At 38.5% G+C, this 22,434-nt stretch overlaps 1 protein-coding gene across 1 annotated transcript in view; it reads left to right on the top strand.

Moving 5' to 3' along the window:
* The window catches only part of LOC108145301 (protein split ends), a 50,370-nt gene that overhangs the window by 11,942 nt on the left and 15,994 nt on the right, over positions 1–22,434 (top strand). The window contains 5 exon segments of the mRNA XM_017270639.2: positions 19,009–19,346; positions 19,349–20,362; positions 20,432–21,409; positions 21,497–22,171; positions 22,226–22,332. Coding sequence (XP_017126128.2) covers positions 19,009–19,346; positions 19,349–20,362; positions 20,432–21,409; positions 21,497–22,171; positions 22,226–22,332 — 3,112 coding nt within the window.

Here is a 22,434-nt window from a genome sequence, read left to right as displayed (position 1 = left end):
AATACCCATATAAATCGAAATTTAAATGCTTTTAAGAACATTTAATTTTTGTAAAAACTGTTTGTGTCATTTCTTGTTTTATTTTATTAAATTATAACTAATGACGAATCAACATCTGTTTGTATAATGCAACGACTTGTGTCTAAGCCCCTCTGTACTTTTATTGTTATCCCTTACTTTTTTAAAGCAATTTGCTAAACCGTTACACCTCATTGCACATTTCTTCTAGCGATTGTTGTGGAACTTTGAGAATGACAGATTTAGACACCCGGAAATAGGCGTCTTTTTCTTTGCTTCAGTCAAGTCTATGCAATAACCACTGCGGGAGTATCTATATTTTCTTTTGTGCTGGTGATTTGTTTGTTCGTTTTTCTGCATATTCTGCATATAATCACTCTTTTAATTACACTCACAAGTACAATTCAAGAATTTTTAAGCGGTTTATATATTTTTATAGATTACTTGTTTTCCAAAAACTATTTACTGTGCGGTAACGTTGAACATTTATGATTATTGTGAATTTTTGTAAGCTTCAAAATAACTTACAATTTTGTTTCACGATATTATGTTTCTTTGCTTAACCGGAGAAACCCATTTAGCTGCCACGGCACACACACATCCATCAATGGCAAGATATGGGGGCGGTTGCAATAGAAGTGCAGCTATCAGACGCAAGTTCAAGCAGCTATGTGCCTAGGCCAAAGATCTTGAAGACGACAGAGTTCTCACACTCACCCAAGCCCCGTTTTGGGTTTCTCCCCTTACACAGCAAAAAGTTCATCCAGACTGGATGAAGAAGAACGAAGACTTCTGACGAACACCCACTTCAGCCTGGCAGATCTTGAAGACTAGTGAAACTAGTTTGTATGTTGCACTAGTTGCAACTAGTTTTCATTATTATTATTGTTACTGTTGCAGCTGGCATATGTATACACTGAGCTAAGCTCGCCGCCAGAAGACTATGTTCGTGAACTGTCAACATTCGGTTTTGCTAAAAGATTTCCACGGCGTTCTTTTCTTATTCTCAGAGTTTTGCTTGTGTTATCCTCGTTTTTTTGCTTTTTAAGTGCAGCTGTCACTCAAAGTGGCTGCAACTGCCTCTAAATGTCTCAGCATTGTCGTTGTGGTTGCTTTTGCTGCTGCAATGAGGTCGCTTAATTGTTTACCTCTCAGTCACACTGCCAGGGCGTTTACTTGATGGCTGCGTGTATACTGTTAGTGATATCGAATATAGCTTATTCCTTTGGTAAGTCGCAGGTTTATTAGTTCATCCCGCCTGGTCTTAAGCCTCTTGTGTAATTTAAAACCCTTTTCTTTGTTGTATTTTCAGCAGCTTTCTTGTGGTTGTTTGCCTTTGTTTGGATGACATGCTATTACTGTGTTAATGCGATAGCCATTTCATGCAATCATTTCATGAAATGGAGAAAAACGTATGTTCCTAAACACCATTTCATGCATTCGGTTACACACAATAGTTGACAAAATGCGTGAGATAATAATAATTAATTAGTTAATTAACGTAAAAGTAAACAATTGAAATTAAATTATTCTCAAGAATTCATGAAATTCATAGCATAATTCGTTCTAGTTATATTATTTGTTCGATAAACATAAATAGCCTCCGCTATATTTATTAAATAATATAATATATATATTTATTAAATAATATATTTATTAAATAATATAATATATATATTTATATAATAATAAGACAATGCTGAGCCATTCAGAAGCAGCAGCCGGCAGACGATTTGTACATTAACAGAAACATAACTCATAAATAGTACATAACCCTTATTGTTTTCTTGCTTAAAAAAACATAAACATACAAATTTGAGTCATGAAGGATTTGAACGGAACAGAAATAGGGTAGCTAGTAGCGAGTACCTTATCAGCATTTAATGTTATAGCTACGCTCTCTTCTATTTTCTAGGCCTTTTTTAGAGCTATCTGATTGTTATTGTCTAATTGCAGAGCTAAATTATCTAGACTTGGTCCGTTGTCTCATAGCTCGTAAATTGTCTGCCCACAAAGTACTGAATATTGAACACAAAATACAAAATACAATATGCTGCTATATGTGCCATTCTGATAACAGTTTTTTGATAAACCCTAGTACTATCACTAAGTGGTTCGCTTTTTGAATCTCTGTTATCTTTTCCTATTTAGGCCTTTTAGAGATTTTTGGTACTTCAATTGGTCGCACGTTAAGTTGGTCGAATGTGAATAGTTGGGAGCTTATCCTTAACCCTTAGGGAATACAGAATTTAATTAATTTTTCAATTGAGCCTATTAACAAAGACTTTAATTCACGTCAGATTATTTTTCTGAAACGTTCTTTATATGAGCTCATAAAGGCGTACGTGTATGTATAGGTCTGCATATACATTATATTTGATGAATAAATGCGTTTCCCCTGAGACGATTAGATAAGAGCTTTGCTGATATGAAATTAAACATGTGAGTAACGTAGCTTATTCGAGCTACGAGTCCAAAAAGGGGACATAACAGACTTTTGGGGGTGGGGAAAGGCATTGCGGAATGTTTGCATATAAATATAAAGAAAGAAACTCAAATATTTATATTTTGCGCAGCAGAAGTAATTTTTAAGCTGCGGCTAAATAAATATCGACCTAATCATGAGTGTAATAATTTATACAACGTCCGCTTACAAACCTTGCCTGGCGAATTCTTGACTTTATTGACTGCAGCACTTCAATGTTTGATAAGAGGTGAAGGAAACTTTGTCAAGGTTGCCCAGTGACCTTCAGAGTATGCTGATTAGAAATATGTGTTCTTGGAAAATTAACTAAATTAATGTTGTAAAAGAAAGAAATTTTTAAAATTAAATAGTTTATCCTTTCAGTTCTGACTTGTAAATTACCCTTTTCTTCCCTTCTAGCAAATTTTGCATATATTTAACTTAATTGCAATTGAATTATATTTAGAAAAACCTACTTGTTTCGGGTTTAATTTGAACATCAAATATATGTTAATAAATAATTTTAAATAATTGAATAATAATGATAAAATTGTAATTTTGCTGGCTTTAACTAATTAAAGAAAAATATTAATATTATTTAAGGAAATAAAAGACTGTATATCATGAAAAACATTCTGCAGAATTTTCTTTTGGAGCTCTCCCTATTCAAGTCTTTGGCCGTTCATAAAAGACTCAATCGGCAGGGCAAACAAGTCTTATACTAAAGCTTGACCATAAATAAATACACTATATAGCATATGTTCGGCTATATACCACAAGCGACATGAAAAGGAAAATGTTGAAACGCTTTTGAGCCAAGATCTTTGCTTATGCTAACTATACAAAGCCGTGCATATGTATCCCACATATATTTGTATAGCGAAGCATACAGATTTATATATCTGTATATATTTGGAGGAGCAACAAAAGACCAAGGCAAACACAGGCGGAAAGAATGACAGAAGAACAGACCGAGGAAATCTCCAGACCCCCACAGACCCCCACAGTACATACTGCATATATACATACCTCCAACTCTGTCTCTTACCTACCAACAACAACAACAAATGTACCTGTTGTACGTCGAGAAAAAAGCAAGGCAACACAGACAGACAAATAAAGAAACCAGCAGTGAGTTAAAATGTTATTCCAGTTACCTTTGAGTCTCAAAAACCGGTTGGCGGTTCACGTAGGTGCTGCCAACTCACTGGGCGATAAGAAAAAAAACACAAAAATGGAAAACAAAACCTTAGTCTGGTCGAGATGCGTGGGGTTCAGTTGAAGTAATATTTATATTCTACAAATTAAATGGGTGTAGTTATTGTTTTACATCAATCATCCATACTTGTTCTACTTAACCATATTAAGTGTCACTACAACGGAGTACCAATATTTCACTACACCGGAGCGCCAAAATTTCAAATTGGCTTTTAATATTTATTAATATAAAAAACGCAAATGTTTTTAATTCTTACCTTTATCATATATTAAAGGAATAAAGGAATAAAGGAATAAATTTTTACCTCAATTAATAATTACTAATTTAGCGTACTGGCACTTGAATATTGAAAAAGAGGTATAAACTAAGTTATGTTTTTGTTTTCGCTGACCCGCTCCCATCTGGCAATGTAAACCAGTTTATACTATTCGTGGCGACATTTTATGTTGTTTGTGTTTCAGCACACACTTACGTTTATACACGCAAATTTTTTGAGCCATATGTCATTGAAATGTTTTCATGATCTGGCTTAAGGATTTGTTTTTAAAGTGTTTGTTTTATTGTAGCCGCTGGCCAAAGGAGGCTTCCTACACAGACTGTCCGTCTCAAATCGGTAACCTTGAAATTGTTTATGAATTTAGGGCCTCGCGTTCCAATTCTTTTTCCTTATTCCTGCAGAAGGCTTTTCTTTGGGGTTTTTTTTTATTTTTTAATATTTTCCAAGGTTTCTGTACCTATCTTTTGTGCCTGGCTCCCCACTACCAGCTTTATTAATCATTTCCACTTCACTTAGTGGTCGATTATTGAGATGATGTGCGAGGCTATCTTAAAAGTCCTTTTGCATAGTTACTTGAATTGAGCCTGTAACACTTAGGAATCCCTTATTTTTTTTTTTTTAATTTTTTAATTTTCAATTTAGTTTATAATATTAAATATATATTATATATTATACAATATAGTATAATTTAATTTTTTTATTTGCTTTTTGATTATATACATCTTGATTCCATTCTTCCTTTTTGTCACATTTCTTCAAGGATGTGATTCGATGCACTGGGATTGATATTCATGATATTTATCTGTGCTGTGCTGTCCCACTCCTTGGACAGTTTTCGGATCGCGTGTTCTTGGACTGACATTTCTTGAGCTGGCCTGGCCACCTGCTGCACTGATTACATATCGAAGGAGTCGAGGGGGTTAACCGGTTCCATATGAATAGAAGCAGTGGTCACAACTACTCATTTTTTTTATTTGTTTGTTTTTCGTGTTGTGGATTTTTTTTCAAAGGGTATATTCAAAAAGAAGCAGGCAAGCGCTGATTTAAGAGTAACCTCTTTCATTTTTTTTTCGTTTCTCATGTAATTCTTACTTGCCAAATTATTTGCAAATTTTTGTCTCGGTCAACTGTTTTTCCAGTTCTCTGCTGGTTTTTCTAGAGCTTGGGGGATGGTGTTGAGATGCTGCTGATGGGGTTATTATCGTTGTGAGGACTCAGTTACGCGTTTTGAATTAAGGAATCCATTTCGAAAGCCATTACAAAACAGTCTTATACATCGAGTTCACCAATAACTGTTTCTGCTCCAAGTAAATAGAATTGCCTAGTTTAATTTGTACAATAAGTAAGATTTTCATTGCCGTTATCAAGTTCAGTGACTTATCTTAATCACTGTAATCACAAGGGTCTACAAACGAAATTTCAGTTGGTAAATCGTGGTAATTGACACCTCTACATCTGGAGCTGTATCAAAATTGGTATTTGGTATGTTTTTGAAGCGGTGGCTTTCACCAACTGTTGTTGGATGTGGGATCGCAATTCCGCCCCTGTGTCACTTCTCCTTACTGTACCGCCTCGCTAGACAAGCGTGCCACAAACGACGGCTACAAATCGGCGGTGGGTGCAACGTACTCAATGTGTTGCAAATATTTATTTGCACACTTACAACAGTAATCGAGGCATTAAAACAAATTGTAATGACGGTCATCTGAAGGCGATGATGATGTTGCTGCTGCTGATGATCGCGATAATGGTGATGGCGCTGAGCATTGAACTAATTGTGCGCTCAACCAAAATTTGAATAACAATCAAATAAAACCCTAGAAAGGTTTTAAGTGAAAAACAAAATTAAATTTGAATTGAAGACATTTCCGACCCTACAAAGTATATATATTCTTGATCAGTATATATCTAGTCGAGAGTCTACGGAAACTAGTCTCCTAAATAATTCGAAGTTTATATGTTTTAATTTAATTTTTGCCATAGCTGCTTCAAGCAACACACTTTAGCAGCTCCGAGCTACAACCCAGGCCAAGCGATTTTCAGTGGTATGACGTGCTGTGTATTTGCTGTATTTGTGAAATTGGGTTTAGTGTTCAATAACAACACCCACGTTCTAGTTTGAGTTTTTTGCCCCTCAAACTACAAAACAAAAACAAAAAAAGCCGGCAGAAGCTTTTCTGGTTGTTGCTGCCGTTTCTCAGTTTTCGTTGCAATAGCTGCCCGTTCTTGTTTGCTGCAATTTCCAGCAGCCAAATGCCCATTCATGTTTTATAATACATACATCATTATATGTGGTGTTGATTTTTGTTGTTTGTGTACTTTTTATTGTTTTGTCTAAAAGAAAAAAATAAATTTAAAAAGCAATTAAAAAGTTAAAATTAAAAATGAAACACAACAAACACATACTCAAGTAAAATCAATTTTAATTCTTAAACAGAAGCAGCACTCGACAAGCTCAGAAAGTACAGACAAAATTCTTATTATTATATTATAACACAGCTTTTGTTATTGCCACCTGATGTTTTAAATCTCTTCCACAACAGACAGCGGCAGCTGACCATAAAGTTGTTATTTTTTTTCTGCTTTTGTTTACCCGGTCATAAATTTTCGATTTGTCTTAAATTGGCTATTTATTGCCCCACATCCCCCGGGTACCACCTTTTGTTTTTCGTTCGCTTTTCATTTTTTGGCCATATGCAATCTTTCAAAGGCCCCCGACTATTGCGTGGAAATGTTCGTTTTTTAAAATTAATAATTATCCTTTTTGGTATTTTTATCGGTCTGCCATTGGAATATTTGACACGCTTTCTATTTGTTAAACAATTAAGTAAGAACATAGAATTCTTTTATTTTAAATTGCAGCTTTCAAAGATTATTTTTAAAGAAGTTTTTTAATTAATTTATATGAGAGTACGCTCACTCTCTGTGTGTTTTTATCAGTTTGGTCTCTTTTGCATTTGTATGGCTGGGTTGGCTCTCCAATGTCAGCGAGAGATCAATAAACTTTGGCAAATAACAAGAAATGGAAGCGAGAAAAATACGAGAAAAGAAAACAAATTAAAGCGCATAAAGAAAAGATTACAGCGAAAAGAAATAGCAGCCAAAGTTGCGACAGACAAAGCGGGGAAAAAGGGGGCATTGAAGTAAAATCTTAGCGTCTGGCAAACATATCGCCCAGCCGGCTTCTATCCGTCTCTTTCCGCCACTCTCTGGCTCTACTTTATTTATATAATAGCAGAGAATACAATATTCAAGACATATATGTATATAGTATACAATAACATACAATACATCATAATAGTGTCTGTTTTTTATTTTACCCTCCAACTTTGGCGGTTTCTCAGTTTCTGTCTTGTTATTTTTGGCACAGTCAAACAAAAAAATCTGCGTCATCATTATTCAAGTTTCTCGGGTCTGTCTGAGACAAAATCACAAATAAATCTGCATAAAGTTCACCACCTAGAAAGAATAAGGAAAATCTGTCGCAGTGTATTATAATTTCATTCAAAAGTTTGCAACGCAGTGAAGGATTCATTTAAGTCAAAAGTCAAATTTTATAAAATGCTAATTTATATATTCGTTCTCTTTTATTTTTAGGTGCGTATCCTTGAAGCGACACTGCCTGCCTCAAGTCCTGGATTATTGAGGCAGCTATTGAGGGACGATGATAGTGATGTAAGTTCCCAAGTCAGTCCACTATGTTTTTTAAATATCTGCCAGTGGGCTTGCCCGTTGGTCAAATACTCGCTAAATAAATTGACTTTTTCGACCATCATTATTTATATTAGTGTTATTTTTCCTGTAGTGTTAAGTCAAGCAACATGCATACAAATGAAATAGTGCCTACAAATTTGTATATAAATAAACAAACAATTACTAAGCACGCGTGGTCGGAAAGGGCCGCTGGAACTATATATTAATTTACAAATCTTATAGAATTAATGAAAGAATCCGAATTGATGGTAGTTTTGAGCGGTGTTTCAATTATCACAGAGGCTTACTCTATAGGCTAACATTTAAAAATTTTTTTTTATGGATGGAGTGATAAGAAGTGGTATTCTTATTATGAACATATATATATTTTTTTATATCATACCAGTCAATATGGAAAAAAATTTTCTTAAATTACTAAATTAATTTAATTTAAATTTAAAAATACAAAAATATATATATATATAGAAATACCTTTGATTGTACTTGTTGCTTAACTTGTGCAACGTAGTGCACATTGTGCTCCAACTCTTTCTCCACCTCATCTCCCCTCCCTTTGGCCCGCCCACTCGCTGTCTCTCTCGAGAGCTTTGGTCAATTGCTTCCAATTGAGCTCAATTTCATGGGATTTGCTTGTGGGGCTTTGTTGTATTTCTCGCCGTATGTTGATTGCACTTGACTTGATCAGCTGATGGCAGCTGCAAAAGTATCTTAACAGTGCCTGTCAGAAGTTTGTGGACAGATAAAGTTTTAAATAACGCTTTAGGTGACCCACTTACAAAACTAACAGACTTCCAAAAACCGGTCCTAACAAGGAAATCAAACAAACAGATACTGCGCTGACCAAACCCAAAAAAGATCCACACTTTAAAGTGTCAATAAATCTGATCAAACAATGTCGGATTTGATATACATACCTACAAATATATACCGCAGTTTAAATAAATTAGTAAATATATAATAAAATGGTTGATAAAAGTTAACAAACTGTTCAAGGTTTGGTGACTAGTTGGGTTGACTAAAGGTTGTTGTCTTGTGCGTTTCTGACTATGAACATTTTTGGCTAACAGTCTTTTAAAGGCTCAAAAGTTAAACTCCAACTTTGTTTACCAAAAGTTTACTTAGTTTACTTTACAATGCCGCCAATTCAACTCAAACTCGATATTTGTGAAGGAAATAGTGAAAGAACCAGGAGGGTGCAATACTTTTGAATTTTGGCTTTTGACCCATTGAAAGCTTTACGCAATACAAGCACTGAGTGCAACATTATAAACTGTGTCCATTAAAAAACGCATTAAATTTCACCCTACCGCGAAACAAACTTTAAATCCAAACACAAACAGAGGCGAAAAGCACATGTGTATGCAAATTTATTAGTTAGCTAAACACATTGGGATAACTAGGAGGCAACCAACACATAGCCAAACGAATAAATGAGTGAACGAATAAATAAGTCTATGTGCGAGATATTTTAATAATTGAGAGGCGTGCCAAAACTAAACTAAACTAAAAATTGTATTGTTTCCTTGCATTTCTTTTGGTTTTGGCAAACCAAAATGATCACAAAAAATGGAATATTAATATCAACTAATAATTTAAAACTTAATGGTAATATATAAATTAATAATTTAGGTGTATTTTTACCAGTAAATCGATTTCACATTAATATATTGCGTGAAAAAAGTGAGGGGGTGGATGTGTCTGACTAGTAACGCCCAACAAAAATATTTAACTAGCAGCAGCAACAGAAAAAAATAGCTCAAGCAAATACATGCTGAATCACAGGTGGGCGGTTTTGCAGGCGAGAATCCGCAGGGGCGAGGACTAGTTGTGCAATATTATTTTTGCTATGGAAACGGCGTTGTGCAGGTGAAAGAGGGAATGCGGTAACACTGAACTGGCGCCTAAATAAAATGTCCAACAACAATAGAGACAACAACAGCACCGACAGCCTATAACTGCTGCAGTAAGAGATACGGAAATTTTAATGATATACGTTTTGGCAACACAATTTATTTGATATATATGTTGTACGTTTACATGTTTTTTTATTATTAAAATTGAAACTTCAGAACAAATTGAGCGCGACATAAATTCTGGTTATTGTCTTTAAGTTTTGGGTTTAAAGTATGCCTTAGCCTTACATGGGCATGTAAATGGACAGTTATCTGAGCCAACTTATACAGAAAATTTTTATTTATATCTGTATGCAAGTAGTGGCAGAAAGGACCAACGCGCAATATGGCTCATACGTTTTTGGTTTTGGTTTTCCATAAGTGATGACCTGAGTTTTTAGAGCAGTATCAATCTGAATGGAAATTCCCACATTTATGACACAATCTAAACGCAAAATAGTAATTTCAATGTTTATGGATTTTAAGTAGCTTATATTGTTCTTATTTTATAAAGTTATAATTATTCTATTCAAACTAGTGATAAAACTATACCCTTTGAAATACCCTTTTTTTATACTTAAGTTTCAAACATCTAACCGACCGTATCCCGATATCATCATTAATAATGATTGCATTTCGAGAAACCATTTGCCACAAACAATATCGTAAGTAAAGGCGAAGCGATTCGTTTGCTCTAGACTCTGATGCTGTAGCATATCGGGTTTTGGCCCAAACCGCCCGACACCCACCCCGTTTATTTATCGCCCTGCCATTACAAGGATGCCATGGCTATCGCTGCTGCATCGCCATCGCTTGGGTGTGTCCCGGAATCCTTGTCGATGAATTGGAATAAATTGCAAAATGCATTATATATAAAGCGCGCAGAGTGACAATAAAAAGAAAAAAACAACGGAAAACTTGAGCCATAATCAATCTTTATGTGAAAATGCTTCATTGTACGGTAGTTGTGGCTGAAGAGTGACGCCGTTCCTTAAAAAAATGTTGCTCACTAAATATAAGCTGGAAACAAAAAAATAAAAGGAACACTGATGGATGTATTCAGTGCTGCAAGAATCTCCGATCTCTGATCTAGAATATATATACTTTATAGGGTCGAAAATGTCTATTATACCCTCTGTAAAGGTATAAAGAACGGTACTAGCACGGTATCAGTTTGGGGCTAATTGCGTTTAAAAAAAAAGTCACCAGTTTTAAAAGTTGGCAGAAATAGCAACATAATGGTTAAAGTTACAGCTCTGGATGTATCTAACCTACACCCCAATTTCAGTACCTCACGGTGAGTGTGTATTTGAGTTATATAAGCAGAACGGCGGCAGATATGTACATTCAAAACACAGATACATCCGCGTAAACTGCATCTGTGAATTTCCCTGGAAAATATTGATCGAAAAATCAATTCTAATTAAATCGTCTGCCCCCCGAAAGAGGTTATTATGTATCTCATTCGCAGTGTGCGCTCGTATCCGTGTTTGTGGCTATGTATCTGGATCTCTCCGGATGTAATTGCATTGCACTGTCGACAGTTTTCCCTTGATTGGGTTTGGCAAACAAAGTAAGCGAGTTTGCCGCAATAGGATCGTTGTGTCCTTAACTAAATTAAATTCATTTTAAATGCAACACAACAAATTAAGGCTGGCACTAACCAGGAGGCAAATGGTGGTAGCAAATGCCAAGTATTAAAAGATGTGGATGTGAATGTGAGTGCGGGCGGCATAAAGCGTGCCACGCGGTCAGATTGGGTTAAGCTCGAATCCAGGGAGTGGAGAGCGAACGAAGGTTATTTAAATGACTTTAATCGGTTCAGATGTTGTAAGTTAGTCACTAGGGTCTTAACATGAAGAATTTTCAATTATGCTAATTTCAATTTCTCAGCTCAAGGTTTTGACTTTTTTTTGGGAGTAAATGATCAATTAAGATGAAAACTGCTTAGGTCATGCAAGCAAAATTATTTTAAAGCACGTTTTTAGTATCTTAAAACCAGGTTTTAAGTGAGTATTAAACGGTAAACATAAAGGCAGCATAGAAAAATATTACAAAACCTGTAAAAATAAATACTTAATTGTTTGCAAGCTTGAAACTGTGCACTTCCCATAATAACAATCCCTTGCACAATATTTCATATGAAAAATAGTTGTAAACAAAGTCTTGTTAATTTAATACAAATGTAAGAATTTCTTTACGATTTTAATTAGCTACTAGCAAAATTTTTTTTTGTAACCGGTTATTATTATTATTATTATTTTTTTTCTATTTTGCTCTACTCCTTGTTATTTTCTGTTTCAGGTGATGGTGCCATTGTTTTCTGTATAATTGTATTTAAAGGCACTCAAAAGGAATGTAATTTTAGTATCTGCTGCCATATTGCTTTTATTTGCAATTTTTAATGCTTCTTCTGCTGAAAATTCTGCTCTTGGCTAAAGCTTAATTAGCAGCTGCAGAAAAATGAACACCTAACGCAGTTAGAGCGACAAGAAGCGATGAGATTTTATATTGCCGGCATTAGTACTGGTGGAACTAGAAAAATAATGCGCCAGAGAGATACTTCCTGTAAAAACCAACATTGCGTCGCTAGTGTCTCTTCGAACTGCTTTCATTTTTCATTTCCACGACCTCGTTTTCAGACAATCCCAGCGTATAATAGTGGATGGCGGAGGTTTTAGTTATTTTTTCTAGCTTCTGGTATTTTTCTTTTCCTTTACCTTCCTATTTTTGCTGATATTGTTGTTGCAATTTATGCTGTCGTTGTTTTTGGGACCCTCCGGCTGTGGGTGGTAGTCAGGATATGAAAGACAACCACTGTCCTGGCCATATATATACAATATACCCCAAAGCATTTTCCTGCTACCTTATGTACAGGAATTTGGAGCGCGCAGGCGCCCTAAATTGTACAATTCTCTGCCTGTTTCGTGATTTTCTCCTAGTCTTCTTCTCCTGTTTTAGCTCTCCTCTTGCAAAAGTTTCATTCAATTCTTGAAGCCGGCCTGGGAAAGTCCTTTTTTCGACCCTTCTCCAAGCCCTCTTTTTCTTCCTCGTAGCTACCTCCCAATTGCCTACCCTTTTTGCCGCTTCCGGTTGCGTCACTTTGGCCTGGGAAGGCAATGCTGTGACATTTTTCCTCTTCTCCCGTTACCCTTTTTCAACTTTGCCCTCTGACTTTATCGCTGACGACACACACATTGAGAAACTCAACCCCAGGCACAGGCTCAAACCCATACACATGCAAGACTTTACTTTAATTGAGGTCGCCAGTTGAAGTTAACGATACGTCGAGATGCATGAGATGCGGTTTTTGCAAGATATACATAATAAAAAATGAACTTATAAAATTAAAATAGATTTGTTAATTCAAAACGATATGCTCTCCTGTCACAAGTATATGAACAAAACATCGATATTGTTTAAATGATCAGAATCACAAAGTACAATAAAGAAAAAAACAAAATGGTTTTTTGTTATATGAGATCCACAACAAAAATCAGTATGTCAAGATTTGATTAGTTATAGTTATAAATATCGCATCAAGCAGTCATTACTTATTCACTTACAATATCAATTACAAATTTTAATTAGAATTATATTTCCAGTTGGCAATCTGTATCAGAATCGAAATTTGGTCGCTAACTAAACCACCCACTCTGCAGTCCACATGGGGCGTGTCCATCTTGGGAGGCTTATATAATTTTAAAGCAGCTGCCAGCTCCGTTGTATGCAGCAACACAGAAACCTGCAACCACAATGTGCAGCAGAAGAAACTGCAAATACTGCTCTGTCACTTGCACTGATTTAAAAGCACATCGTATTATGTAATCATGTAATAGATTTTGAGCATAATATCGAATCAAATTTAAGTGCAGATCTCTCGAGAGATTATTAAAAATTAAACTAATGTGGTTACAGCGTAGCTTTGGGGATGCAAAATATTTTGAAATGGCAAATTTTCGTAGAACAATAAAATTTCAGTTTGCGGAATTTTAATTCTTTGACTTACTACGGAAAAAAAAGATTTTCAACAAAGGACAATTTTTTATATGGTAGGAAATGTCACCTTCACTGCGTTACAGACTTCTGACTGAAATTATAATATCCTCTGCAAGGGTATAAAAATGATGAAAATAAGAAAATGGTCGGGTAAAATCGACAAGACATCAAGTAGAACAGTCTGAAGTTTATTTTTAGTGAGTTTGCTGGTTGTCCTTGTTTCTTAATCACGGATTTAAAATATTTCCAACAATTACAGCCATTTACCTTCAACCTGAAACATTTACATGTTTTGGTTTTTTTTGTTTGCTTGTATTTAGGATACCGGTCACTTTGGGTCAAAAATGTTATTTAATTCTTTTGCCAGAGTACCAGAGCTGCTGTGCTCTGTCATTCCCTTGTCCTGTCATTTCCGTGTCCTTCAACTTTTGGGACCTGGTAGGCTAGTGCTGATGTTTCGGTATCTTCTGTCCTATCATTTTTCCATGCTCCTCCTGCCAGTTCCCTAATGTTGATAAATTTTACGCCCTACAGGAGACGCAGCCAGGGAATGAGATCCTGCTAAAATTACTTTGTCTGCAGTCAGTGACGAATTTGGAGGGAAACCCCACTCCGCCCGGCAATGATTGAACAAAATGCTAAAAAAGGAAGGATTTAAGGAACTTAAACTCTTGTGTTACAACTTGAGCGAGTGTGTATGAGTGGATGCGAGCGTATCCGGCTGGCTATGTATGTACTTGGCATCCTTTTAGACTCCCCTTCTTTTGCCCCACCCTATACATACGAGGCCCATCCAAATATACACAGAAATAACCTCAAACAAGGACGTTTAGTGAGAAACTTTTGCCAGGAAAAAGACAGAGCGACCTGCGGGGGCTGTCCAACCAACCGTGAATACACTGTCCGTGTATCCGTATCAAAATAAAATATTGAGCCTCAAAAAATTCACCTATATAAATGGTTTTTTTAATTTTTTAAACTTTAATTATATGTGTGTTTGATATGTGTGTTTAATATACACTAAAAAGGATTTAATTGATATACCGTCTTTATTTTTCTATCACCGAAATACATATTAATAAAATATTACTGTCATACATTTTCGATTACAAGTATTTTCCATAAAACTTATTTACATAATTGCGAAAATATATAATATAAAATATTACACGTGTTCTCTTTTGTTTTGCACCAACGTTTTAGCCATTTTTGCGCGTTTCTTCTTCTTGCCCCTGTAATACATAAGCGGTATAACACACACAATTGCGATGAATACACGGCAGTAATGTAATTTACAGACGCCCAAAAATGTCCTCCCACCTTTGGGGCTGTGTCGGTGGCTTTGGCTGCAGCGTTACTTGGACTGGCCACAAGCCAACACCCTTCGACTACCTCCTAAGCCCATCCCCTCCTCTCCTGGACGCAACAAATGTTGCAAAGTAATGTGCTGGTGGGGATGTCGTTGTTGTTGTTTTGGTTTGTGAAGCCATGCAATTCCCCGAACCGGGAGCACTTTTAGCTGAATTGATTTTTCCGATGGCCCCAACTGCGCATGCCGGGCAATCGTTTCTTCTCTCCCCAGTCTTTTCAGCCCATTTTTCTCTTCAAACTCTGAATTGCATTTCCCTTAAACTACACTCGCCTAGATAAGTTTTCACATACAGTAGTCACTGTAACATTGCATTTGGTGTAATGCTACTAAAAACAACAAATGAAAAGCAAGCTTCGACAAGCTAATTTGTGCATTTGTTTTTAAGTGTGCACAATGTTTTTTATAATTTGTATTATTGTCATTTTAAGAAAATTCCACCCAAAAACAAAACACAGGGGCGTGGCAGTCATCGGCGCCCCTTTGAAAAAATTTGGTTTTCAGCATTTTAGGGCATCACAGGTTAATCTCAAAAATATAGATCTTATTGAGTTTTAAAGGTAATAGAACTCCCCTGATATTTAGGAAACCTTTTTTTTAATTAAAAAATGTTTTTTTTTTTTTTGCGAATATTAAAACAAACGCATTGTGATTACCTGTTGATTTTTGTACAGAAATAATGTCAAAATTTTTAGAACAATCGGTTTGACAAAATCGCCATAGCTTTGTCAGTTTTACCCGAAATCCCGGCACAAACATCTCAAAATATTGAAAATTACAATGAAATTATTAAAAAAATATATTTAAAACGTTCTTATTACGTCGTTTTAAAATTTAAAAAAATATATATTTTCCTTAAGTCCAGTGCGTGTTGTACCATATTTAAGTGACACCCGCCTGAGTCATACCCCACGCCATAAGCACCATAGTCACTTGGTCTGCCAAGTCCGCTCCTTCTGCTGCCGCAGTCAATGCCTCTGTTGCTGCCAGCCAAAAGCTGTGACCTCTGCAGAGAGCTTAAAACTGCAGCATTCACATCCCACCTTCACCCACTCCCCTTTTATATATCAGTGGTATGTATACAATAAACACACATATGTACATTTCAAACTGCTTGCTGGCTGCTGGCGGTTGTATATGGACATATTTTAAGAGCTGCTGCTTAAAGCGCTTAATGCGGCTTTACAAAAGCGTAGTTTTGCCAGGATAACTAAGATGGCTTCAACTCACTAGTTTGGGAATTATATGGGGGATGGAAACGTGAGTTGCCTTGCGACTTTTTCATGTATTTTTTTGAAAACAGAACTATTTTTTTAAATTAAATTTACAATATATCTCAAAAAAATGTTTTCCGCAGAGCGGTGTTAAAATCATGCAATCTTAAAACCTTACCCAAAGAGGAATGTTACGAAAAAGTATTTAAAAACTGATAGCAAATTAGAGAAGATTATAATTTATTGCTACTGATATTACAGATGTTTTTCTAAGAGACTCAAAGCTTTTCCATGTTCCATCCCCGAAAACTGATCCGAAAAAAGGGGCCTATTAGGGTATGATGTCAACCCTTATCTGCAAAACAGATTAGCATTAAGCGAACAGCAGACGCCGTTGACCTGATCCGATCGATAGACGATCGTATGATTATATTTCTTCGTCTCCCTGAGGTTGTACAAGTTTTCTGTGAAAAACCTTCCCCGAAATAGTTATTGAGATGAACTCACCCTGCTTAGCGTAAATTCTATGCTGTCTAAGTCTAATGAATTGGAGGGGTGTATAGAAACGTCTGGCATTTGGTTTTATTATTCAGATTTCGATCGAAATTAAATTAAATTTTCTCTATTGTCAGACGCCTAGGAGTTTAAAAAAATAGCATACCTATACATATATGTACAGCGGCGGTAAAAAATGAAAGAATTTGTTAACCTTTTATATAGGGCACAACCAATTAATTCGAAAGAAACTTTAACATTTTCTTAAAGAAAATATACTTCATCTAACTGAGACTAATTATTAATACTCCATTTTAAAAATTGTTAAGTAACTTGTTACAAATATTTAACAATTTTTAATCCTAAGTTGAGTTGATCAACGAGTTTTACCATTTCACTAAGCTTAAGCGCTCGTTGGCTAGGTTGTGCTTACCGTTTTTATTGCTTTGGGAATTGTACATGTTTTAGAAAGAATCTTGCGACCTCATTCCTTGACAATGAAAACCCAGAAAAAAAACAAGAAAAGAAAAGGACAGGCCTGTTTTGCTTTTTCGTTCACGAGAAAATTATGAACTGATGAACCCTCGTTCCATTCCAAAGTCAGTCTTTGAAGTGAGTCGCCCCTATTTATTCGGGGTTGGTTTTGAGTCTTTAATGATATTGTTTTTGGCCTGCTACTCGTGAAACTCAGGTAAAAATAACGCTTAATTTTTACCTGGGTTTGCTTCCAATTTCTGTCTCCTTCGCACTCGCGAAAAATAACCAAATTGACTATGCCCAAACGTAAAATTATATTCTTGATCAAACAGTCGATCTGAAAAATTTGTAGTATTTACTATCTCTCCGAAAAATCTGGGTCAGAGAATTTACTGTTTATTGGCTACTATTATACAATTATTAATAATTATAAATATAAGAAATACAAATACAAGACAAATAACACATTAAAGTAAAGCACATAAACTTCTACTATACTCAACCCTATTTAATACAAAATTTGTTTCTTTTTAACTTTGACGTCTAATAAAAATAATAAAACCTTTAAAATGGTCATAAAAAGGATTAATAAACTATTCGCGTTATACTTTTTCATAAAAAAATTCGGCCTTGCGTTTTAGGAAAATTTGGAATTAAAAACCTTTTTTTTATTGGATCGATTATTTGCTTAAGAAAAACAGGTAAATCATTAATTTTGTCAACGGTGTTACGCCAGCACTACGGCAATTCTGAAGGAGTTTATTTTTTATTTGATATTTTTCTGAACATAACAAATTGTTTAAAAACTGTTTTTAGTCTTGGTTCGAAGTTCGAACAGCTGTCAGTGTACAACTTGGTTTCGATAGATCAGCATTATGCATAACAGTTGTTATCGAGCGCCTAACAGCACAATGTTAGCTTGCGTATTTTGCGAATATCGTCTCAAAGCGAAATCGGTGATCAGAAGAAACAGAAGCAGACAAACGAATTATTAAAATAAGAAGCGAAACGCGTTGAAAGAGAACTTGCAAAAGTGGAGAATAATACAATTTTCGTACAGAAAATAAGAAACCGGTTGGCTTTCAAAAAAAAGCAACCAAGGCAAAAGAACGTGGCCCCGGCTTTTTCTGCATCTGTGTTTGTGCCCCTTCGTGGCAGTGGTTGTGTATGCGAGCTCGTCTGTGTGTGAATTATTTGTTTGTGCGTCTGTGTTGCCGCGTAAACAGACGCATACGAAGAAAAGAAAGAGGAAGAAATCGTCGGATAGGGTCGTATTCTGATATTTGGGCGCCCGTTTCTTTATTTGACCGGGTGAAATTGTTCATTAAGTGCCGATCCCACATGGTGCATAAATATCGGAAGCGAATAAGTGAAAAATCCATAAAGTTGGTGGAACTTTACTTTTTCCGATGATATGATAGGTCCAAACAGTAGGGCGCCCGTTTCTTGGGCTGTGCAAAAAAATCGCGCCCGTGACCAACGGCAAAAGATTACAACGACAACGATTTTACCAGCGAAAACTGATAAATAATATTATGCGGAGGTGCGTTCATATTCTGGCATATAGTATCTGGGTATAAACAACTATATTATTGTTTAGATAACTGTGATCGCAACGTGAAAAATATGCCTTTGGTTAATAATACGCACATAATATTTAAGATTTATATAAAAAAAAATTACAAAAGTAATACCGAAAAAGCTATCTGAGAGCTATGTAATAATGAACAATGTAATGTACTACCACGTTCGGTTCGCACAAATACGAAAATAATACTTTTTATATATACATACATATGTTAGTAATAAAGACAATCCTAAGCATTGCTAAAATAACTATGAAACCTTTTTTGGATTCTTTCTATTCTAGGTCTACAGAGGAACCACCGACAAACAGCTACGAAAGGAACTACTTCGATCGCCCCAGCAGCCGCTTAGTCAGTCAATATCAGGCGAGCAACTCCAATTCTAACTCCAGTCCTTCACCCGTGAGCCCCTCCGCTTCAATTTCCGTGTCCGTATCCGCATCGGCGGCAGGAGGATCCTCCGAGAGGTCGCGCAACCGAGATCGCCTGTACAGGAATGGTTCTGCTAGCGGTCACAGCGGTGGCATCAACAGCAGCGGCAACAGCAGCAACATCCACAGCAACAGCAGCAACACGACGACGACGACAGCAGCCTGCACAGCTGGAGCTGGTGGATCTGGATCGGGGGAGCTGTGGCTGGAGGATTGGTAGGAACAGGCGCTGGGGGGGCACCGCAAGCGCTAGGCGACCGGAGCAGCAGCCACAATATCCACCAGAACCAGCAGAGCGTGCGGGTGGCACCACCTCAGTCATGGTACGAAGCCGCCGCTGCTGCAACGACGGCCCAATTGAAAAGTCCTGGTGGCAGTGGCAATGCCGGCGTCTCATCAGCCAGTGGCTTTGCAATGAGCAGCTCACCGATCAACCATCATCAGCACCAGCATCTGCATCTTCAGAATCCTCAACACCCGCACTACAGCAGCAGCCCAGCGGGGGGAGCCGAAGGGTTCTGCCCGTCTCCCGCACAAGGACAGATACAGATTCAATCGCAGACCACGGCCGTGCATCGGAGCGTGGCTTATGCGGGAAGTGCTGCGGATGACTCGCTGACCACCTCGCGCAAGATGCTCCTGCACAGCAGCAAACACAATAAGCTACTCAAAGGGGCGGGAGCAGCGGGCAGCGGAGGAGCACGCTCTGGTTCAGAATCGCCAGGAGGAGCTACTCCATTGAAGACGACAAGTACAATCACAAACAATAGTTTTAGTAGTAATAGTTTAAATAATACAATAGCCACAGCAGCTCCACTAATGCCCACCATAGCATCTGAAGCAACTGGAGCTGCAGGGTCGGTAGGATTAGGATCTGGAGCAGCAGCGGGAGCAGGTTCCCATTCCGGCTCCGGCTCAGCTACCAGCGGTGACATTCTAAATGTAGCCGCTGCTCTGGCCGCCGCCGTGGACAACGGGATGCCAACGCATCCGATTCGGACGCGGCACAACCTACACGGACGCAGCACAACCTCCTCCAGTCGTTCGCACTCGCGGTCGCCGAGCAGCTACAGCAGTTCGCACAGCTCCTCTTCCTCATCGCACTCCTCCTCCCACTCGCACGCGTCCAGCCCCGTCCAATCCACGGGCAATTGTGCGATGGCGGAGGGGCGTAGCGGGCGTAGTCTCCAATCCGTCGCCGTAACCAGTGAGTATATGCATACCAGTAACCGACTATGGATGCCTATTATTTACCAACTTTATTTTAACTCCGCAGGCAACTCTTCAAATCCCAGTGGCAATGCTGGCACCGCCAGCAGCGCAGGCGGCGGCGGAGGCTGTGGCTCCAGTTCATCTTCGAGCAGTAGCTCTAGTTCCAGCGGATCCTCTTCCTGTCTGACGGCCAATCCCGTGGTGCATTCCGAAGACAATCGGCCGCTGGCGATACGTGTTCGCAACCTTCCCGCCCGTTCATCGGACACATCCCTTAAGGATGGTCTCTTCCATGAGTACAAAAAGCACGGCAAGGTCACGTGGGTCAAGGTGGTGGGACAAAACTCAGAGCGCTATGCTTTGGTTTGCTTTAAAAAGCCGGATGACGTCGAAAAAGCACTGGAGGTATCCCATGACAAACACTTCTTCGGCTGCAAGATTGAGGTGGAACCGTACCAGGGCTACGATGTCGAGGACAACGAGTTCCGACCCTACGAAGCCGAGCTGGATGAGTACCATCCAAAATCTACGAGGACGCTCTTCATCGGGAACCTGGAAAAGGACATTACCGCTGGCGAGCTTCGAGGGCACTTTGAGGGTTTTGGTGAGATCATAGAGATCGATATCAAAAAGCAGGGCCTGAACGCCTACGCGTTCTGTCAGTACTCGGACATTGTTTCCGTGGTGAAGGCAATGCGCAAAATGGATGGCGAGCACTTGGGCAGTAACCGCATCAAGCTGGGCTTCGGCAAATCCATGCCCACCAACTGCGTCTGGATCGATGGCGTGGCCGAGAAGGTGTCAGAGCCTTTTCTTCAGTCACAGTTCACGCGATTTGGAACTGTGACCAAAGTCAGCATCGATCGAAATAGACAGTTGGCCTTGGTTTTATACGACCAGGTGCAGAATGCCCAGGCCGCGGTAAAAGACATGCGCGGAACGATCATGCGGGGCAGGAAGCTGCAAGTGGATTTTGCGTCGAGGGAGTGTCAGGATGCTTTTTACGACAAACAAGAGAAGCAGCAGCAACAACAGAGTGCTAGTAAGTTTGCTAAACGAGTTTTGGAGCTCGTTCTATACATTTAACAGTATCCATAATTCTTTAAACTAATGCAATGTTATCTTCCAGGCTCTAACTCGCGCTTTAGTCGCTATGAGTCGTCATCCTCGTCGTCGCAATCCAGATCCCGCGCATCATCCTTCAGTCGCCACCAGAACAACTCAAACGACAGCTGCTCGCCCAGCAACACGCCGGGGGGATCGAACAGTGGAACCGGCATCGGAAGCAGTACAAGCAACCAAAGCACTACTGGCATCAGCGGGAGCACTCTGTGCAACGCGATGCCAGCTCCCAGTTTGGCGTCCGCCATAGTAACCAGCAGTAGCAACTCTTTGGGCGCGGCGCCTGCAACTGCATCCACGACCTCGGTGGTGGGCTCATCCTCTAGTTTGATGCCCGCATCGCCGGCGGCTCTGGCGCAAAGGTATCGTTTGGCTCGAAGCGCACGACAAACCGTCGATTTTGACTTCAACGATGTGGGTCGCCTCCGGTTTCGAAACTCTGAGGAGGTTGCAGGAGGTGCAGGAAATCCCATACATGATGAGGAAGTACGCTCCGACTCTCCGGTAATCGGTCGACTGGGTCCGGCTGTAAATTGCTTGACTGGCTCAGCAGGAGCCGGTGGGGAATCCATTGATGGAACGTTAAGCAACACCCAAGTTGGTGGAGGAGCAAGTGCAGCGGCGTGTGGGGTAGCAGCATTCACAGGATCTGGCAGCAACAACCTGAGCAGGAGACGTTGCGGTAAGACACCCAAAGATTTGCACTCCGTGCACAATCACCGTTTCCATTTGGCAGAGCAACTTGAGGAATGCCCGTCCAGTGGTGATGAGGGCGTGGTCAGTCCGCGTAAGCGCATAAAAATGGATTACCACCATCACCACCATCATTCCAATGCCAGCGGGGTAAGTACACTGTTTATTTGAGTGAAGTACGGTTTTTAAAAGACATATTAACAAGTTTTAAGGCTAAAAACCGGAACAGATCTAATGGATATGCAAACTAAT

The sequence above is a fragment of the Drosophila elegans genome, unplaced genomic scaffold, assembly GCF_018152505.1.
Source record: "Drosophila elegans isolate 14027-0461.03 unplaced genomic scaffold, ASM1815250v1 contig_814, whole genome shotgun sequence".
NCBI classification, from domain to species: Eukaryota; Metazoa; Arthropoda; class Insecta; order Diptera; family Drosophilidae; genus Drosophila; species Drosophila elegans.
This window is presented reverse-complemented; position numbering and strand designations above follow the sequence as displayed.